General features: G+C 40.2%; 1 protein-coding gene across 1 annotated transcript in view; it reads right to left on the minus strand.

The window, feature by feature from the left end:
* helz (helicase with zinc finger) overlaps positions 1-18702 on the minus strand; it is a 51367-nt gene that overhangs the window by 5983 nt on the left and 26682 nt on the right. The window contains exons 19-31 of the mRNA XM_068592330.1: positions 16992-17110; positions 15226-15371; positions 14700-14847; positions 13070-13253; positions 11915-12143; positions 10435-10723; positions 5449-5494; positions 4813-5000; positions 3963-4167; positions 3767-3849; positions 3145-3655; positions 1448-1703; positions 415-1219 (exon numbers count right to left, since the gene is read on the minus strand). Coding sequence (XP_068448431.1) covers positions 415-1219; positions 1448-1703; positions 3145-3655; positions 3767-3849; positions 3963-4167; positions 4813-5000; positions 5449-5494; positions 10435-10723; positions 11915-12143; positions 13070-13253; positions 14700-14847; positions 15226-15371; positions 16992-17110 — 3209 coding nt within the window. The remainder of the gene's footprint in view (positions 1-414; positions 1220-1447; positions 1704-3144; positions 3656-3766; positions 3850-3962; positions 4168-4812; positions 5001-5448; positions 5495-10434; positions 10724-11914; positions 12144-13069; positions 13254-14699; positions 14848-15225; positions 15372-16991; positions 17111-18702) is intronic.

Genomic DNA, 18702 nt, shown 5'->3' on the forward strand with positions numbered 1-18702 from the left:
GGAAGAGCAAAAAGGTGAGATATTAAGTCAGAATGATTTAAAATAAAAAAGGCTTGCAGCCTGAAAAAGCCACAAACAACAAGCATAACAACATAACCTTATCACAGCACTTCAGTGATGGGTGCATAAATTAATGTGAAAGTATTCCTTTGTAATTATTCGCACTCTGGTGAATAGCGGTGAAAAAGTTGCCCATACTAAAAGGCAGGCACAAAGCTTGCATTTCTATATGAACCAAAAAAACACACTCCATGATGTTATGGGAACTGCAGGCGTACAGTTTCTTCTTTTCAAACACACAATGTGATTCATGAATATAAATACAGTTCCAACTGTTATTTTTAGTAGTTTTAGCCTGCACTGAAGCCTGTGACATTTTAGATTCCATGATAAAGATCCAAATAATGAACTTACCTCATCTACGTTGTGAAGGGCTGTGGCTGCTGATGTTCTGGGGGAAAGTGGATGGTACGACTCCTGGTCTGGACCTTGACTTTGTTGTGGTTGTGGTTGTTGCTGCGGCTGCTGTTGTTGTTGCTGCTGCTGCTGCTGTTGCTGCTGCTGCTGCTGCTGCTGCTGTTGTTGCTGCTGCTGCTGCTGCTGCTGCTGCTGCTGCTGCTGTTGTTGCTGCTGCTGTTGTTGCTGCTGCTGTTGCTGTTGTTGTTGTTGTTGTTGTTGTTGTTGTTGCTGCTGCTGCTGCTGCTGTTGTTGTTGCTGATGGTGCTGATGGTGGAGTTGCATCAGGTGGACTTGCTCCTGCCTGCTGGGGTGAGCCATGATGGGCAGTCCATAAGGAAGGCCGTGGCCCTGGTTACCCAACAGGTGGTTCTGTTGTGGTGGGCTCACTGACGCAGCTCCCCCATGAGGCCACTGGGCCTCTTGCAGCAGGTATTTGACCTGGGAGGAAGGGGTGCTGGTAGAGTGGGCTTGTGGCTGATGTGGGTAGCTACCAGTATTATACAGGGGATTTCCCGGGTGCTGCTGCAGAGCTGGGTTGTTGAGAGGGTTGTCGTTAAGGGCGTCATGGGGGTATGGTCCGGATGGGAAAGGGCCAGCATGATTGGGGGTGGCGGATAAAGAGGATGAAAGATCACCTGAGGCACGGGACTGGGACTGGCGGTACTGGAGGAGACGAGATTGAGGTGGGGGCTGCATCTCAGTTGCATCCCTGGGTTCAGGTTGTTCCTGTGGGGGCATCTCTCTTAAGAGGCCTGGGTACCTGGGAACCGAAAATGTATTTCTTTACGCCTGAATGCTGCATAATTTTATCAATAATTGAGGTGCAACCAACAAGAGCAGAGCAGGTCCAATTTCAAGCAGTTATCTTGTTTTAGCTAGCTCTACAGTACACTCAACTTTACACAAAATGTTCAATGTTCAATAGTAAAACTGTGATATGTCTCTAGTGTCAAGTTACCAATCCATTAAACATGTTGCTTGGTCTAACCTGGTGAAAGGTGGCCCAGTGGAAGCAGAAGTAACAGCTTCATCCTCGATATTGGCACCAAGGCCCCAACTAGCTGCCCGGAGCAGCTGAGGGGGGAAGCGAGCCATGCCAGGTTGAGCAAGGTGGGCAAGTTGCTGGGGCAGAGGGAAGGGGACGCTCCCCTGGAGGAAAGGGCCTGGCGCCTCCCCCCACTGGCCCAGTCTGGCGGCCTGCTGTTGCTGGCTCAGGGCCTCTCGAGCCAAGGGACCCTGGAGGTCTGAAAAGGGAACCGTGTGATTATTTTTGATCGGTTGACTGCATTGTCTATATATGTTAGAAAACCATATGATTCATTAACAATTCAGAGTTAACATGTTAACTCAATTCAGCTTTCAGCTGTTTTTATTATTTAAGATTCTACCAATCTACTACCATTTCTCATTAGAAAATAAGTGACTTCACTGGGGAAGAACACTTGTTTGATCAGTTTAAGAAACAGCACTAACTTTAGTCCCATAGACCAAGTGATAATATGGGCGAACATGAAAGTGACAACTTCATAGAGTAGTCAAAGGCAGCTATGGATTAGTCTCTTATAAAACAAAGAATCTTGAAAAATAAATCTGATTATCAGGATATGAACTCTTTTCATACAAAATATAAAAACACTGAACGAGGGCTGCAACTAACGATTATTTTAATAATCGATTAATCAGTTGATTATTTTTTCGATTAATTGATTAATCGGATAAAAAAATAATAATTTTAAAGCATTAATTTGCAACCTTTTATTACAAAAACAGAACTGATGGCGCAAATACTTTATTGTTAACATATTAATAATAAAGAATTTATAAAATTAAAAATAAAGAAATACAAATCAGAAAACTTAACAGGATTTGTTTGAACGTCAGAACTAATTCACTCCACATGCACACTCACAGACACACACTCACAGACACACACTCACAGACACACACACTCACACACAAGCACACACACACACACACACTCACAGAGTACACACTCAGGATTCAGAGAACAAGAAATGATATTCCAGAAGCAACACTTAATGTATCAACGAATAACTTACGGACTGCACTTTACCTAAACAAAGGTTGTTTATTAGATATCAAACTACAAATCCCAGCATCATTTCCTCTGCATGAAGCCACATTATATCGGACTGTTAAACGCAGGTTTGCGTTCTGCACCTCAGAGGAGATATTTACGCGTTGCTTCTCTTGAAGCCTCCACGGTATTTTAAAACGAAGACGTTATCTAACCCAACAGCGCGGCTCAAACAAGGGGAATGAAGGACTAGCTAGCGAGTTAACGACAACGGTGAGCCTCGCTGTTAAGTTATTGTACATGCAACGCGACTATACAGACCTCCTGTCTGCTGCGCTCCGCTCCACTCCACTGTTTTGTTCAATACTCAAACATCTCCGCGACTTATTGAGCGGCATAAGAATCGCATGACACAACAAATCGATGATGAAATTCGTTGCCAACTTTTTTAATAATCGATTTTTATCGATTCGTTGTTGCAGCCCTACATTGAACTTCTATTTGTATTGCTTTGTGAACAGCCATGAGCAACTTGAGATCTTCTGCGTTAATTAAAATAAACTCTGTCACAATAACAAACCCCCATTTCAAATTTTAGCTCTAAGGATTTGCATAACTTAGAGAGAAAAATATAATACTCCACTCACCCAAACTATCTCCCAGACTTCCATCCTGTCCGTCCTCACCAAAGCTGTTGACCCTGTTATGCTGCGACAGGCCTGGGTGGTGGCCCCCTGGGTGGCCCATTGGAGTCCTAATGGAGCTACTCATCTCTTCCACTCCTCCAGGCTCCGGCCCATCCAAAGTGGGAGAGTGGACAGCCCTGTGCGGGGGCATGGGGCCAATGAAGAAGGAAGCGTTGTGGCTACCACTAGTGTAGGCAGGGCTGAGCTGTTGCTGCTGCTGACTTGGTGGGGCCATCCCTGGGTGTTGAGGCTGGCTGACCCGGTAAGGAAGCCTGGAGATTGGATACTGTGGGGGGAAGGCTCTTCCACTGGCAGGATGTGGAGGGAATGCTGGGTTGGGTGGTGCAAGGTGGTAGTTGAGGGGTCTTTGAGCAGCTGAGGGATCTTTTCGATGGAGCAGCGCATTGGGAAATCCAACATGTCCGTCTTGCTGTGAATCAAGACTTCGGCTTTGGGCTGTGTCTAAATCTCCCTAGAGCAAAAAATAAACACCAAATAAACCCCCGAGAGCAAAGCCGTGAGCTCTACATAAAACAGACAAGTTGCTTAAGGTTGATGAAATGCGTAAATGTCAACAATTTGCCTGTTTTTCTTTCATGTCGGTGGTTTTCCTCTCTGGTGTCTGAAGGCGGCTCTGTTCTGACTTTGGACATCCCTCTAATTTACCTAAGAAGTCAAAAACAAAAAACAAAGTTATTAACATATGCTTGGCCATTGTATACAATCCACTTCTTCGAATACAATTAAGCCGTTTGTGATGCTGGATGGTTGAAGCACACCATTTCTGATGGGGTCTGCCTGTAGCTCCTTGTCTGGGCTGGGCTGGCCCATTCCTAGATGAGAGGGGTGGGCCACCCCGCTGTAAGGGATGGGGGAGCCTCGATTCTGCGCCTGCAATAGATTAAAGTTGTAGGCCATCGCTGCCGGGTGGTTCATGATGCGAGGGTCCACTGGAAATCGATTTTGGTAACCAGGCCAAGGCAACTAAGGAAGGAAAACACAGTTTGACAGATTTTTGATGACGACACCGTGACAGAAGAGATCGACACACTGAATTATGGACAGCGTATTACCAATAATGACAATAACAAACAGTAACACGTGAAACTAAATAGCTGAAGGTAGTCATTTTGTTTCACATTTAACGTACAGCTTACAGTAGGGAGCTACATACTAACAGAATTAAGCTACAACAAAACTCAATGCATTTGTGTATTATGACTCAAGGAAACGTTAACATATCATTACTGTGGTGTACTATTAGTTTAATAACTCCTCTTCTGCAATTAACTATTAACTTTTTTTTCACTAAGTAGATTGTTCTGTAAGAGCAAACCTATGATATATTATCACGTTATACAAAAATATAAGTACTGACGCAAATGCCGTAATTGCAGTGTCAAAATGCCAAATTTGTATCTATAAATGTGTTCATTTGAAAACAAATATGCACATATTTTACAAATTTTCTTGCAGATCTTACATATTTCAATTTTCTATAAAAAAATAAAAATAATAAAAACTAAAAACATCTTTATTAAATCCTTTGCAAGTACTCAGAAGATACCGCTAAATGCATGTGTGCGATTGTATTTTTAGCCAATTTGTTAACAGCAGCAGGAAACTTACAGGCAGGGGCATGGACATGACCATGTTGCCACCGTACACAGCTGGGACGTAGAGGATACTGGCGCCAGTATGGGGATCTATCCTCTGAACAGGGCTGGGTGACTTGCCCATGCCAGCTGGCGTGCCACCCAAGGGTGGTGAGAATGCCCGAATAGGGTTTCCCATCAACACAGCTGGGTTGGGTTGGACTGCAATGAGAAAAGATGGCTGAGTAATACAAGTTATTGCATATGGTTCATAACCTTAATGTGAAGACACATTGATACTAGGCAACACACAAGCCTAATGCATATCCAACTATTCATAGCTTGGAAAATATCAGAGAACAACTTCTGTGGCAGTTTTTTTCTGCTTACTGCTCGATTTAGTCAGGGTGGAAATTAACAATAAACCATTTTAATCCTGATTAAACAAGAACGACGTAAGTAGATTTGTGCCACATAAAAACTTAAACAATATCTCCTTGATGAGGTGTTTATCAATGGTACCATAGCAATATACTTGGACTATAAGCCTCACATTTCACCTCCACCAGATTCATTTCCTTTATCTACATCCAGTCAAGTGACTATTCTCAGTGGGCCTAAGTGAGCTACAAGCTTTTAATATTTAGATAATCAACAGGGATAAACTCACCATATCCTTCGGGTGGAAGATGCTCTGTGTGGTTTGCATGTTTCCCCTGTAGGAAAAAAATATCATTAGAAACTGAGGAAGCAAGACTTCATGGAGGCCAAGTGGAGAAGAAAGTATAAAACAATTATGGTAATCGTTAATCAATACAGAGTAGGCACTAAGTAAACAGTGGCTGCAGGAAGATCCTCCCAACTACCCCATGTTTGTCTGAACAGTTAAAGGAGCAACACCTCATCAGTGAAAGGGGCAGAAATTAAGATTCTTAACAAAGCACAGTTGAATAATCCATAATAAGAATGTGTGATAGACTTATTTTGCTCTTACAAACCAGGCTACAGTAAAGCTAGTGGTTTTGGTGAAGAGAGGCAGTCTGTGTTTACACATATCAATTTAGCTGAAACACTGCTGGCTTGTTTTCAGGTCGTGTAATCGCAGATTTAAATTTATAACAGATGGAAATTTTTTGCTGACATTCGGGATTCCACTATTAACGCAACATTTAACATATTACACATTATAAATTGTTGCAGTGTCCCTTTAAAGTTAACTTTAGGACTTTATTATGAAAAAAGATTGAGTCAAGAATCAAAACAAACAGGGACCTAGTCCACAATTGGCTACATTCTGTACTGTACTTTCCCTGCGACTCCATCTCAGATGATCCATTTACAGGCCTACAATGTGGTCTCCTGGTATTTTTTAACTATGTCCAAAGCTTACGCTTGAACAAAGATACATGCCGACATTAAGAAATTGTAGAGACAGACTTTCTTTCTCAGTGACCGCTTTACTTATAAACTATGTATGTATTTGAAAAAATGTAAAGGCCTTTTTTGGAAGAGCCATAATTAAAGGATTTTTTTTTAAATCCCCCAAAAAACAACCCTTTTGAATTTATATATCCCATTAAGAGCCGTATCCTGATACAACTTGTCCAAAATTAATCAAAAACACACAAGAGCCACACCACTGCGTTTAGAAGACCCCAGTTAATCCAGGATAGATTTTGCAATGTTTTTCAAGCTACAAGTAGTCATCATTTGTGTAAAGTAAGATCTTTTTTTCTTCTACTCAATAATAACAACTTAACTCCATCTACTATATGTGTACACAGAGAGTTTTAACAGACACCCGATCAGAAATGACACACACAAGTACAATTACTCATGTGGGGGCGTGCACACAGACAACACACTGGGCTCACATTAGGTCTCCACATAGGTAGGTGCACCATATGTCATCTATTAGTAATTATTAAAGGCAAGCATACACAAAAATCTACTTTAAACTCCATCAGTGGCTGTTTTGTAGGATGCAGTCACTCCTCGTTGACTGTGGTGTTAACAGATAGCCCCTGACACTGAGTATGCTACCTCAAAAAGGCAAAAATTAATGACATCCTCCATTCCATGAGATCCACTCTGTTGCCATACTGATATAAAAAGCTAGTCATAAAAACAGGAACATAATTGATTCTGTGGATTCATTATGGACTCCATAGTGTACACAAGTTTTCTTTGTATTTAGGTTACTACTACGACCAGCAGTCTTTGGCACTAGGACCAGCAAATGATTAGTAAGTAGTTACGGACAAAAGGATGGAAACAATTTGCAGAAACATCTTCTATTACAATACTACTCCCTCAAAACATCTTAACAAAAACAGACAAAAACCGCAGTGCTGTAACGGCTTCCTGGTATATTGCAAACTCTCTACAAACCCGGACAGACAAAAGGTGAAGGTAGGGGCCATTTGTTGAGAAAATGAGATGAAACACCAAAGATGAAAACTGTTTAACGAGTAGTTTTTAGTCCGAAGAAGATCCCCTTTATAAAACTGGCTGAGATCTGAGGTGACGCCTTGATATTTTAGGGCGTAGTTTAGGGCATAACGGGCGGTGCGTTATACCAAATTTCCATACAGTATGATTTTTTCATATACCGTCATACTGTTGGTGCTTTGCCGTAACGACGCTTTTCGGCAGGCAGCAAAATTGAATGTTCACAAGCTCACAGCTGAGGGCGCAGCAGTCTAAGCTACTTACGTGTCATAGTTAAAACTTTGTAACAACAATTAATAACCCACAACTAACTCAGTGCAAAACACCACGACTCAACAGTTTGTGGCGCATTAACAATTTGTAACACTTATAATTGTACATTTATAAAAATTACACGGCCGAACTGCATGCTGGGTACAGCTTGCCCACTATCATGAAACTCCTACGCACAGGAAGAGACAGACAAGCTGTACCCGTGTCACAAACTGTTGTGTAACCCTGCCATGTAAGTTGCTCAGACCACTGAGCTGTGAACATTACATTTTGCTGCCTTTCAAAGAGCAACAACAGTCGTTACGCTATGGGAAATCAATGGCAAGCGGTTGAAGAGATACAAGAAAGAGTGTAATGAAGACACAAGAATACTGTATATGCCAAGAGAAAGTCACAAAAGTCTGACTTAATACCAAACATTTAATTTTGCTCTTGACACCACTCAATGTATGTGTTTAAAAGTGGCAATTATATTGGCAAATCTTCATACCCCAAATAAAATGATTATAGCTGAAACTACGAAAAAGCTTTTTAATGCGAGACATATTTCACCGAAAGTCTTACATACTTGCACCAAAACACCATCTGTGTCTGAAAAGAGCAATTCACAATTTGAAGTCAACAAGCATATATTTCTAGTAATCTGGATGCCACACTGACCATGCTGGTTTCTAAATTCTAATCAAATCAATGTGTCTTACAAGTTATATAAACTTCATACTGTATAGTCCCCATCATCGCTTGGATACAAAGTTTTGAATATTTACCAAATTGAATCACAATAATCAACTATCCACAAATTGATAGTTTGGACAAATTAATCCGATTATCTTGGATTGTATAATACACTAATACTTTGCATTGTGGGTAAGTGTAGGGTAACCCTATCAGCAGCAGCAAATGCTGCTGATAAACCGTACCAAATGCAGGACACAACATTATTGTTTCACAGGTTGATGTTGAAAGCGCAGCGGGATACTTATGTGTCAGGATTCTAACTCCAGTCATGGTTCGAAATTTAGTTGTGTATTTAACTTTATAACAACAATTGATAAGCCACAACTAATGCTCTTTAACAGGGTTAAAAACCACAACACAACACTTTGTGACACACACCGTTTGTAACACTAATAGTTGTATATTTATAAAATTACAAAGTCAAATTGCATGCTGGTTATAGCTCGCACACAAAAAACAGGAAAAGCACACATTACTATATTGGTATTGAGTAAACGGCTGGTTGTTTAAAAGTTAAATTAAAATCTTAAGTTATAAATCTTAGCCTTAACCTCCGTCAAACTGATGTAACGTTACTGTGAATAAATAAGAAACTAATAAAGAAATAGGAAAAATCGGAGCCAGCGAATCATTAAAAAAAATCCTGCCGAGTTCAGGTCTCTTTCAGCCGGCAGCAGAGAGCGGTGACGCGCCCGCTGCCCGGCTCATCGGTCCCACCAGCATAACTTCAAACCGTCGGTAACTCTTTAAGTCGGCTGATTCTTGACTAACGGACCACAGATTTGAAACCACTAACTTTTCGCCAGAAAACATCTTAACATTACATTTTGTGACTCAACAACAGTAGCATTCAGAGACTGTCAACTTTCAGTTTTGATTTCTCCTCCGACATTGTTCCCTGTTTAATGGTGCCAAAATGCATTCTAGGACACAAACAGCTGTTTGCCGCCCGGCAAATTTGCATTTCCCAGCATGCAATTTGGCTGTGTAATTTTGCACCATGACTAAACTTAAGAAGCTGACAGCTAAGTAACTTCGCTGCACACACATCAATTTCAAATACCCATACTGGCGCATAGCAACAATTTATGTTGGGTCCATATGATGCTATGCGAAAAATTCATACCGAACGGAATACTGTAACTGGCATACAGATTCGGCCGGTGTACTGCACAGCCCCATGGCCAGGTATAAATAGGAACTATGGCAAGGCACTTTTAAAAGTTAACTAATTAATCTAATATTAAATGACATTTGCAGGGAATATTTTGCCTGTGCATCTCAGTAGGTGCAGATGGACAGAGCTACCAAGAATGGTCTGACCTTTAAAATAGCAACATGCTGTATATGCTGAGGGAAACAATACATTACATATTGCATGGTGACAGCACTATGTATGTGTGTGCCGTGTGGTTGAGCACCACATAGTATGACAGTGGAGAGCGGGAAATACTGTGTGCGTGAGCGTGTGCATGTGCGTGTTTGGAGCCGGCTGATGCTGCGGAGCTGTGGCTCATTAAGCCCAGTGGGAGATGGCAGCAGGTTGACAGCTGTGTGGATTTCGTTAACCTTTACCACAGGGCCGACAGGGACGACCAACAGACTCACAAAGACATTTGAATCCAAGCTAAACAATCAAACAACACATCCTTAAGCCAAACCGGCAATGCTAATTTTATATCCGTGTTTTTTTTTCTGTGGCCAAACTGAACAACCTCCGGTGAAAAAGAAAAGTAGACATCTAATAAACATTTTAATAGATGTGTGCACATGTAGCGCTTTTTTCATTTTTCATTTCTAAATGGCAGGAGGCACTCAATTTATTCCAGATAATTTGTTTACCATTTCCAACAAACCAAAAAGTGGTTACCCAACACATTACATTAAAATAAAAACTGCAACATTTGGGCTTGTCAAAACATTAACTATCCCCATCTATTTTCCTGTCACCTTTCACTTCTTTCTATTCCTTCCCTCCATGTGCAAACTCTAAATTCTTATTTTCAGTATTGACAGAAGAAAAATAGTAGACGTGTATTCAATAACAAGTAATAATGTTGGACAAAATGTGTGTATGTATTTCTATGTTTTTATCTTCTCTGGATTTTTAATGCCCATATAGAAAATGCACATAATAAAAGAGGTGGATGGAAAGAATTATTCCTTCCACTGTGTCTCATCTAAAACATCTCACCTTAGGGGGCGACTGCTGCTGCTGTTGCTGCTGCTGCGAACCCTGCTTGATGGAGGCAGGCTGTACATGTTGAGGATGTGGATGATGGTGGGGGTGGAGCGCTTGCGATGAAGAGTGGTGCCCTTGCAGTGGCCTGAGGGCACGGGGGATGAACTCTGGGGCCAATGGGTTGAGGACGTAGGTCTTCTTGAGCTCTAGGGCCTCCAGCTGAGACTTGATCTGCTCAAAGGTGATGCCATGCAGGCTTGAGTTTTCGTGGCAGATGGAGATAAAGTGCTCCCAGAATTTTCTGAAAAGGCGCAAAAAGAAGGAAACAGATGGAGATTATAGATTTTTTCTTTTCTTTCCCCCTTTCTTTCTCCTTGTTTGGATTGAGTGTTTCATAGATCATCTTGTTGATTTTTTCTTTTCTTTTTTTCTACTGCTGGCAGTGTTACAAAATACTACTAGGGTGCTGAATATAAAAAATAAGTCTGTCAAAACAAACGTGGGAAATGCACAAGCAATATAAGAGTTAGAGGATATGGAGGAAAAGGAAAATCTGCAAAATGATTTTAAAATAGACTCCTTTTCAAAGGAATAATCTGACGTGATGATCACTAGTGGAGACAAAACAGACATTTGCTAGGGAGACCATAGGTGGGCGACGGGGTCAAAGAGTAAAATTCAAAAAGAGAGGAGGTGGTAGTCAATGGCATTTCCCCCTCATAGATATATTAGGGCTGGGCAAAGTTGAAAAAAGATAATTGCGAGTAGTCGCATGATTTTTCAGCGATTAATCGCATTATGCACCAAATTCAACAATGAAGTAAAAAACTAGTATATTACACGCTTTTATTTTAAAGTAATGTTACCAGAACAATATAACAGGGACAAACCACTCCTTCTTTTGTCCATGTTCAGTCGGTTGCTTACCTTAAAGATGTTAAAGACCAGCAACTGATTCACTTTATACAAAAGCAATAAGTGCTTTTCATATTTTTCAGTTTCAGTTTTTCTTACTTAGTGAGAAAAGTCCAGTCTGTGTTGTCTTGAACAAGTGCACTGAACACCTTGTGATGTGAGGAAAGTTCTCGTCTTTGAGAGAAGAGTAAAGATCCAGAAGTGACGCTGCTTTAGAGTTCTCTGCATGGGTCAGACCGCGGGGTCAGGAGTTTTGCGCATGCGCAATTAACTTTCAACCTGGACGCGGAACCTGCCGGTACATATTCATATTCAAGAATTGCTAGATTAATCTTGCGTTAACGAGTTATCGAGCCCAGCCTTAATATATATCAATGGCTCCTGTATATAAAACTATGATCCTATAGATTTACCACATCACAAGAATAGACATTCACCAGAACTATCACTTTACATATATAGATCTGCTATGGTAACAGTATCAAAGTTTTAGAAATAAAAGTTTAAAATGCTCTTCCCTGGTGGAATAAAAACTGTAAGAAATCAATAAAACATTATTACAAAAGGCATTATTTACCTGCAGCGCCCAACAGAGCACAATGCAATGGGGTCTCCCACAACTGCAACCAGAGACTGAGCTCTGGTGATGGCCGTGTTGAGAAGCCTGTAGTTGGAGAGGAATCCATAGTCAAGGTCCTCCGTCGAGTCCTCAACAAGCTGCTCCTTACGTTTGATGGCCGTCTGCTTGTGTTTGCAGGTGTGCCGCGTCCTCACCGTGCTGAGGAACAGCACCCTGAACTGCTTGCCTGCAAACATGTTTTTTATGAATATTTTATTTTCTAAAAACTCCGAAAAGAGCGATGTAAATCATATTAAGAAAGATCATCTATTTAATTTAATTAGAAACACAGGAGAGAGAGATGCCAGCTCCAGGTTCACCCATTTTTAATCACATTATTCCCTGATTTAGAAATAAGCCATAAAATTGCAATGAATGAAAATGATGAGAAACATTGATTTCTCCAAGAGCTTCTATAATGTTTGGCATCAGTGGAAACTGAAACCAATTGCATGCTGTTTTCTAAAGCCTATTGTGTTGTCCTGGCATGCCTGTTAAATTCAAGTTCACTCACCAACCAGAGCAGAGTTTACGTGTGTGCGTAATCTCATGTTTCATGTGTGATTAATGAGTAAGTTAATAACCTGTGGAAATCAGCTGGATGCAATACATGTGGGAACTGCATGAGACTGATGCATATGAAAGATTGGGGGAAGAAACCTAAACTCATATTATCCATATGGATGATATAAAGGATAACATGAATACTGATAACTGCTGTGAGATGTATAAAGATTTGTCTTTAAGGCAATGTAGCTCTAATTGTAAGTATAATTTTGACTGAAGATGGACAATGATATCATCACACACAAAAATATGTCAAACACGCGTCATCTAGAATGAGGGGATTCAAAACGGTATTTGTTTGTGTAACTATTTCTTGATTGTCTGACAATTGTTTCTTTCAGTTTACAATTCCCCATTCTTTGATTAATGTTGATATGCCATCAAAGAATAGATAAAACCCCAAATGCATGCATATGTGCATGCAGGACATCAACAAAAACACTTAAATCTCAAAATATTCATGACCTGATACATTGGCGTTTCAGTGTTTTGAGCCCGTAACTACACACAGGGAGATGCATGATGGTCAATACTTCATCATCTCACCTTGGACATTGAGCACTCTTTCCACGCTAATCTCATGCATTCTCTTCTTTCGGAGCTCAGCACGAATGCGGAACACCTGGTCAGCGTACGGGGACACCACTCCAATGCTGCCGTCGTCCAGCTTACCCCAGGACACTGGCCACTTCTTGCGCAACTCTTCCACCCTCTCCACAATCTCAAATACCTGCGGAGATGGTGGAACATAAACAAAGAAGTTGACAACAAGGCTCAATTCCATTCATTCTAACATCATAGTAATATTTAACAGTGTTAAATTGACAATTTGTTTGACATTATTAGCTTCACTGTGCAGGTGATTATGAGTTTATTTCTAATTCAATAGTTGGTGCTTTGAATCCCTCTTATTCTTTTGTTACATGAGCAGTTTTTTAATTCCTGTTTAAAGAATTGGCTTTGAAATATCATGGAAATATCCTCTTCCACTTGAAGCTAAAGACTCAAGCATAGGACTATCAAATGGACACGCGTATCTCATTTTGATTGAACAAAATGATGATAATGGTGTCAATTGTTAGACATGGGTGCTGTATCAGAGAGACAGAAGGTAATTCATTTGGCATTGCTGACAGTTTGGGAGCAAACTGAAGAAGCATCCGTAGTTTAATTGGCTGGAATTTGTCAGTAAAGGGTCAAGGGTCTGACACGACCAATGACCACAAACAAGTATACGGAGGAACCAATCAAAGTCTAGGAGTGTCAGTGAATCATGCGTCATGGTTGTCAAATGTAGGTCTAATGAAGTTTATGGGTGTCATCTTCAATTATGATTAAACGACAGTGTGATGAGGCTAAATAAAGGGTGTTAATCATTCTGCTTTTGACTTCAGTCAACCAAACTCAACTTAATAATCTAAATTAGATATTATAATCAAATATTGAACATTTGAATATGTATTAATCAAACTGTTCATTATGCACATATATAAGCACAGAGACAAAAGCAAAGTAGACTGACTACAATGCAGCCTGAATAAAACATGTTCAGGTGGATAAAACTGAAATAAGTGACATAGCAATCTCGACAGGCTCTCTCTGATGATGAATTAATGACATAATTACATATAAGGTTTAGTTTTAATATTTTTTTATCAGAATTTTAGCATTTTCATGAAGTTAATTCCCCTCATATTCCAAAGAGAGAATAAAAAATGCTTCATCAATCAAGCTGATTAACTACATATTGGTCATGTTTTTAAGCTTTCATAGCCTTTCCGGACTCGGAGAAAGGAAGAAGAGCTATTTGGTATAATAATTTTGTTCTAAACTGTAGGAATGCAGTGGAAATAATCCTCAAACACATTGATTCTGTGGAAAAGGGCAGGAAAATGCTGAATTACAGCAAAAGGTGAACAAAATCATTTAAGATGTTGGTGTCATTTACTTATAGCCATTTTACTTATTTTTTTCTTCGATGTATAATGAATTGTATTTCCTTTAAATAATGGATTTTCTATTCATTTATTTCAAAATGTAACATTTACTTTACAGCAAGAGGAGTAAATATTAACTCAAGCTTACTTGACAGATCTCGTAATGGTTCCAATGACATTCAGCCAAAATAATGTATTTGCAAACAGGCCAGATCAGAACAACTATACAACTTCTGTACCTCTGCATTGTTGTAGTAGGCAGTGCTGTTCTTCTCCTGGACATCTTCTCCTCTGGCGGTGAAGAAGGTCAGAGGGTAGAAGTCCTTATGGGAGGGCTGCTTCCCACTTGCCATCAACTTCCCATCATAAAACAATTCTGATGTGTAGCTGTTGGAAGAGGTAGTGGGAGAAAGGAAAGAGAGGTGAAAATTAGGATGCTGGTGCAAAAATCTATCAGATTTTCACTAATAATCTAAGAAGTATCATATTATCATTCAGAACTGGATACACATTTTCCTCTAATATGAGCTGTGGTATTTGAGATATTTTTTTTTTAAAGTTTAGAATCTTAAACAACATTTGAAGTTCTGCATGCATGAACTGACTTCATGACTCTTTTCCCATCTGGACCACCCATGCATGTCAATACTTAACCCATGTTACCCCTTTTCCTCCTGATCCATTTTTCCCACCCTCTCTTCTCGAGTATTTCAGCCTCTCCTCCCACAGCTTTGACACTCGGTATCTTCGAGGGCTCACACCTACCTGATGATAGCTTCGTGAGAGCGGTAGTTCTCACACAGGAGGATGCGACAAGGGTATTCAGCGGGGTAGTGCTCATACAGCCGGTCCAGCAGTGACACATGCAGGTTGCGCTCACGAGCAAATTCGCTGTACACAAACGGACTGAGCTGAAGGACACAAAATGGAGGGAGAGAGAGAGCATGATAAAGTTAGTTTAACATTCTCTCACATCATTTCTTGTCCTTTCTATTCAACTTTGAATTTCTATTTGGTACATTAAATACATTCCAAGTCTAACAGATGTGTCAAACCGTGTACTACACATGCTTTCGGCACACTGCAACAGGTGGTTTCCTGATGACGTTTTTCATCTCTGATTGAAGCTATGCTAATCATATAAAATCACATTTAGTCTAATATGCTTATTATTTACACTTTAACAAAATCTCAGATTGATTCGTCCTGGCATCCTTCTTCATGGAACTATTTTAAAAAAAAAAAGTGATGTTAATTTAAAAATGAATTAACTACATTGAGAGCTATTCTTGTTTTGAGGAACTAATCGAGTCGTCTCTCCCATTGTGACTTGCAACCTCTTCCATCTGGTGTGTATGCCGCTAAACCTTGAGTCACAGTGATTACAGTGGAATTTACTCTGAGCGAAATCACAACAGTTTGAGAAGGTGCCAAACTTAAATGAGTTTGGAGTATATATGCAGCAGCCAGTCTTGGTTACAGACCTGCACCAATATGGCACTGCTTTCCAGCCAAGGCAGAACGGCATTTGGTTGTTTGATAGCAAACCACAGGGTGAGTTTTATGCCCAATCTTTTATAACAATAAATCAAATAAGTGAATAAATCAGTCGTTCAACCAATACTTAAAACAGAATAATATCTTAAATGTCTAGTGACACATTTACAAAACTGAACACACCAACACTAACAAGACAGCAATGTATCATTCATTTGAATCTTAATTAAGTTTTGAAAGTGAGGAGTCCTCCAGCTTTACTGAGGCCCTAGAGTCAATAAGGAAGCAAACAATCAATATATGCTTTAGCCTTCATTGACTATTCAGTCTGCTCTTCTGATGAATAATGGAGGTAAACTGCCCAAGTGAGAGCAGCAGACAGGAGAGAGTGAAGAGACGGAGAAATACAAAGGGCCACATCTTTCCTTGGACTAGAGAGGTGGAAGGAGACGGGTGTGAGACAAAGTGATTGATATGGATACACAGGAGGATGTTGTCTTTTTAATCAATTTTTCTTTGTTCTAAGAAATAGCAGAGGGAGAGCGATCAAGTAATTAAAGCAATTTCTGCGCTGTAGACTCCTACCTTGTCTCCATCTGCTGCCTACTGGTAATCCTGTACCACTGTCTAGAACCAGGAGAGGAGCAAACAAGGATTGGATTCCTTGCGTTGGCTTACAACACTTGACTGATGTGAGTTTATATTTGAGTCATCTGTAGCTGAAGTTGTCTCCAGAACCTCAGCTCTACAGTGGCTGGTGCCTGTTCTTTTGTAATTGCAGTCGGCAAATCCACAGTAAAATACAAATAAAGTTATTAACTTTACTTGACACCTTAGCTACCGTCTGCGCCTGGATTGCATCCCTCCTTCCAATCCAAATGTTCTTTTATTTTTACCTTAAAATACAAAAGTCTTCAATTGTTTAAGAGAATAGACCCAGGACCCTTTGATGTGCATTGACATACATTCTGTCATTAGTGAATCAGCAAAGAAATACTGCATTTTTTTTTCCTGGACAAAACTTTTATTGTTACCTGCATATGGTCTCCAGCCAACACGATGCGGGTGTTCCTGCTTGCTAGAGCAAAAGGCATGATGGTTTCACACTCCATGGCCTGGGCCGCTTCATCCAAAAGGATATGAGTGAACAACCCTGTCAAACAAATAACACACCAACATCACTTTAAGTTGTTGCTGCTAAACATAAACAGTTGTGTTGCCCCCAAAATGCACACTTGTTTTAAACCTGAGAAGAAAAAAAAAGTCTCCTTATGATAAGAACGTCCGAAAATGGATGCAGGGGGGTAGTGTGTGTGCATCGACATGTACAACATATTGTACATATTATGGTAGTCATTTAGAAAGATATACTTTTATATTTAAAAAAAAACATTGCTTTGGTCAATAAATGAATCATCAAATCAAAAGGCCAGGGAAGATTACCAACATAGGCATATTAACGAACAATTATTTTGCTCACCAGGAGCATTAAAACCATGTAATGGTGTACTGTGTCACTTTTTCTTCTTTCTTTTAAACAAACCCTGCAAACCGAAGGCAGGGTTTTGTGGCCATTTGAAATGGATCGAACAGTAGCCCTTCCCTGATTTAAAAAGCTCAAACGGTGCTCCGCAATATGAGGAGGGGGGATAAAACGGCATGGCAAATGAGTGCTGGAGCAAGGAGCAGGGAGAGAGAGGTTAAAAAACAACCAGCAAACAGCCTCTGAAGCACGAGCAGAATTTCTACAGGACGGTATATGCATATATGAAATGTGACGGCAGAAAAACAACAAAATAAACTAAAGTAAACAAACAGAAACGAGGGGGAGCAAATTGATTTTGGGTAAACATTCCCTCTTTTGTATCGGCCTTTGAACAAATGCCTGCAAAACTCATTGATTTGTATTCAACTATAAAACCTCAAACCACTCTCTGAACTGTGTGCACCTCATTGAAGAAGCTGTTAGCACCCCAACGCCCCCTGAGGTGCTGATAAAAATACACTTTTTTTCTTCTTTTTTAAAAAGCCCATACTTTTGCATACACATTTGCTGAATGCATCTATGCTTATGAAGGGAGAAATATCCCTTGACAGCTGTAAAGTGATGTACCAATGAAAATTGCACTCAAAATAGATATGCACAGGTGGAACTCAAACTAGAAATATGGAATAAAGCACTAATAGCATTCCCTCACTGTCCATTCTGTATCCCATAAAGTGTGGTTTTTAGATGGTAAGGATACTGCTAGATGTCCAAAGTCACACTGATTCCAGAGGCGGGATGTAATATGCATAAAATAGGGCACGTGAGCAATCTCTGGATAATATGCATATACTTAAAACAGTTGTCACCGAGGTGACAGCAATTAATTTGTGGAAATGTCCTTTATTTTTCATCACTGCATGGAAAATTACTTGCTCAACAGTGCAGCCAATGGGATTTGAAATTGTGCATATGTGCTACCCTCAAATCACATCGTTAATTATTGAGGCCAGGCTCTTTTGTTGACCTCATCTATAAATCATCATCTACAGTAGCCCGGCTGCATCTTGCCCACACGCTCTTCTACTTCGATCCACACAAATACACAACATGCACAAATAATGTACGTGGGCCATTACAAATGGAAATGTTACCCCATGCAGGGAGATGAGGACAAGGAGGGAGGCAGGGATGGTCTTAATGAGCGCAGAGAGGCAGTCATAAAGGGATATGGATCTTTATGTTTCACCTGGGACAAA

The sequence above is a fragment of the Clinocottus analis genome, unplaced genomic scaffold (assembly GCF_023055335.1).
Source record: "Clinocottus analis isolate CAN_PGR_092001 unplaced genomic scaffold, fCliAna1.0.p SCAF_27, whole genome shotgun sequence".
Classification (NCBI taxonomy): domain Eukaryota; kingdom Metazoa; phylum Chordata; class Actinopteri; order Perciformes; family Cottidae; genus Clinocottus; species Clinocottus analis.